This window comes from Arachis duranensis, chromosome 2 (genome assembly GCF_000817695.3).
Source record: "Arachis duranensis cultivar V14167 chromosome 2, aradu.V14167.gnm2.J7QH, whole genome shotgun sequence".
NCBI lineage: Eukaryota > Viridiplantae > Streptophyta > Magnoliopsida > Fabales > Fabaceae > Arachis > Arachis duranensis.
In genome coordinates, this window is record NC_029773.3 from 60,234,989 (window position 1) to 60,237,958 (window position 2,970).

At 33.2% G+C, this 2,970-nt stretch overlaps 1 protein-coding gene across 1 annotated transcript in view; it reads right to left on the bottom strand.

The window, feature by feature from the left end:
- Positions 1-2,662, bottom strand: part of LOC107474520 (serine carboxypeptidase-like) — a 10,530-nt gene extending 7,868 nt beyond the window's left edge. The window contains exons 1-2 of the mRNA XM_016094145.3: positions 2,278-2,662; positions 933-1,104 (exon numbers count right to left, since the gene is read on the bottom strand). Coding sequence (XP_015949631.1) covers positions 933-1,104; positions 2,278-2,606 — 501 coding nt within the window. The 5' untranslated portion in view covers positions 2,607-2,662. The remainder of the gene's footprint in view (positions 1-932; positions 1,105-2,277) is intronic.
- Between the last annotated feature and the right edge of the window lie 308 nt (positions 2,663-2,970).

The window sequence follows — 2,970 nt, forward strand, 5'->3', positions numbered from 1 at the left end:
TAACCACTCGTTCAGGTAACACCCTAAATGGTAATCATTATCATTCACATCTTTCTCTAGTGGGGCATATTCCTTTTTCTCTTCTATTGAATCCTCAAATTTAACATTACTTTTCCCTCCTTACTCTTAGAAGCTTTGGCAGCTGCTGCACTTGTTCCACCACCACTTCTTGAAGACTCCTTTCTTTGGCAGCTGCTGCACTTGTTCCCTAGTATTTTGCTCTAGCCTCTCCATGTCCTATGCACACTTCCCAATTTAGACCATCATAACCATCACCTTCAAAAACAAATGTTTCCTGCTCTATCGTCATTATCATCCTCCATCTCTCCAACAAGGCACTCATTATGCTCATCAATATCATTTAGTGAAACAGGGTCAATTTCATCTCTATTTAACAGACTGAGTTTATGCTTCCCGCTAGATTATGTTCATGACTTCATGGCATTTTGCCTTTTGGTGCCTTGACATTATGTGTTTGACTTATTCTTTTTGTGCCTCTGAGCATAATTTATACTGTTGTTTATGTTTGATGAGGAATAGACTAATAGATTAAATATGTATTATATATATAGGCTGCTATGCCTTGTGCTGTAAGCTGCAATGCTATACACTAATTTTATAGTGGTTTTTGGCAAAACGAGATGTGCTGCAATCTGCTCTTGATAACCTTGATTCACGCACATAATCATGGAACTCATTAATTTAAACTGGAAAAATTATGAGCAGGTTAGCCATTGCAAAATAGTTTTGAACTCGATTGTAACACATAGCAGCAGTATGGTAATTCGTTCCCTTAGAAAGTAATATGCAGTCCAAAAAGAATTATAAGAAGTTGTTTATCTGTTTACACTAAATGCACATGCACATACAATAGGCCATGTCAACAATTGTTGAATGTAATGCATGGAAACAAAAATATTAAACTGGAATACCTTGTCCCAACCATAATCATTCCACACAAGAGTCAAGTTGTCTGTAATTTTGAAAGGGCCATTTTCATAAAACAAAGCTATTTCACTAGAACATCCAGGTCCCCCAGTCAACCAAATTACAAAAGGATCCTCTTTGCTGTTGTTGCGTGATTCAAAGAAAAAGTAGAACATCCTGCCATATCCAACCAATAGTTAGAAAAGAATAATAAATTACAAAAATAAGATTGAGAGACCCGAGTCTGGTATAAAATAATTTTGTGAAACTATAACAGCTATATAATACTTCTCCAATAAAATGTTTATGTTGATATATAACACAGAGTAACAAAATAGAGTAACTATCCTCAATTGACCCAATGGTATAATCATAATAATCTACTAATGCTGAAGACATTATAATACAGTCATCAAAACTATCCGAACTGATTAAAGCAGCAATATGGTCCTTGAAATTTGAAATTATACTCCCCTTGCAATTTCATCTATGGATTTAATTTGCATCAAGCAGTCCCTAAACTTTCAAAATTCATGTAACGCCATTCTTTTATCTCGCTTGCTAGAAGAACAAAGTTTATGTGAACACTCAATATGTGAATACTCAATGCTATAAACTCAAGGACATGTAAACTAATTGAATTCGCCAATGTTTCAAGTTTAGTACAATCTGACTGGCTAACTAAACTTAACACAAGAATGTTAGAATTGTGTGCTATTACATAAGCGCCAAATTTACAGTTTTTTTTTTTTTTTAAGAAAAAGGATCTAATTGCAATGACAATGTAATATCAACCAATAGAAATTTATTAAAATACCAAATAACCGTAAATATCTATCCACAATCACAACTCTCCCACGAGATTTTGCACCTTGAATTTCTATTGCTTAACAGGGTAATACATAGAAATTATAATCGCCACAAAAAATATATCAATCAAACACCCATCTACTATCTTAAAAATCACCTTAAGATATATATGCGATTGAAACAAAACTGCAAAAACATAGATAAATAATAGTAACGTTGAAGTACAACAAATTGTGTGTTTAGCTCGGTTTTGCCGTTTGGGAAGCTCAGTATTATTTTCTTGTAGATTTTACTAAACTATAGCTTTGAGTTGCAAACAGAAGCTCAAAAATGCTATAAGACTTATTTTAAGCTTTAATGTTATTATTATTTTTTTTTAACACATAGGTATCCTCCTATTTGGCTCTTCCTACACCGGTGAATCAATCCGCAAGATTCGAAGCTGGTAAGACTTAATGAGTTGATATAGTAAGACTTAACGAGTTGATATACAAGAAAAGACGAAGTTGACCCTTAAGTTGAGTCCATAAAGTGCAGTACCTTGCAGCATGGGAATGTTCAATCGAATAATACCCAGCATAGTGACCCAAATCTTGAACGGAAACACCAGAATCAGAAGGGGATAGATTCGGGAACCTGAGGCGCTTCTCGATGATCTGACAGGGTCCGAGTGAGGCATTAACGCCGGCGGAAGCGGGAACGATGTTGATGTCGTCCTCCGGGAACAAATTGAGATCCGCTATGAGCTTCTTAGCGTGAAAACCCGCTTGAAGAATATTGTCTTTATTACTATGTGCGGTTGAAGCTGATAGTGCGAATGAGAAGAGGAGAAGAAGGAGGAAGACGATAGTGGAGTTAGAGAGACCCATCGCCGTTTACATGTACGGACGACCCATTTTTCCGTTGAAAAATCTATATAGTGAAAACAAGCCATGTGGGCGTAGGGATGGATTTTTTTTTGACAAAAAAAAAACAACCAAATATAAAATTATTTTAAAAGTATATTTATTTATACGAGGATATATTAATAAAAATAATTATTTTAAAATTTCATAAATAATTATCTAAAAAAATTATAATTATGTGACTATATAAAATATTTTACAATATAACATACATTAAAATATAAAATATATATTAAAAATAAGTAAAATTATATATATATTTATATATAAATATATAGTAATTATATACTAATTGATTTAGTATTTAATTTTGATATATAAATTATAT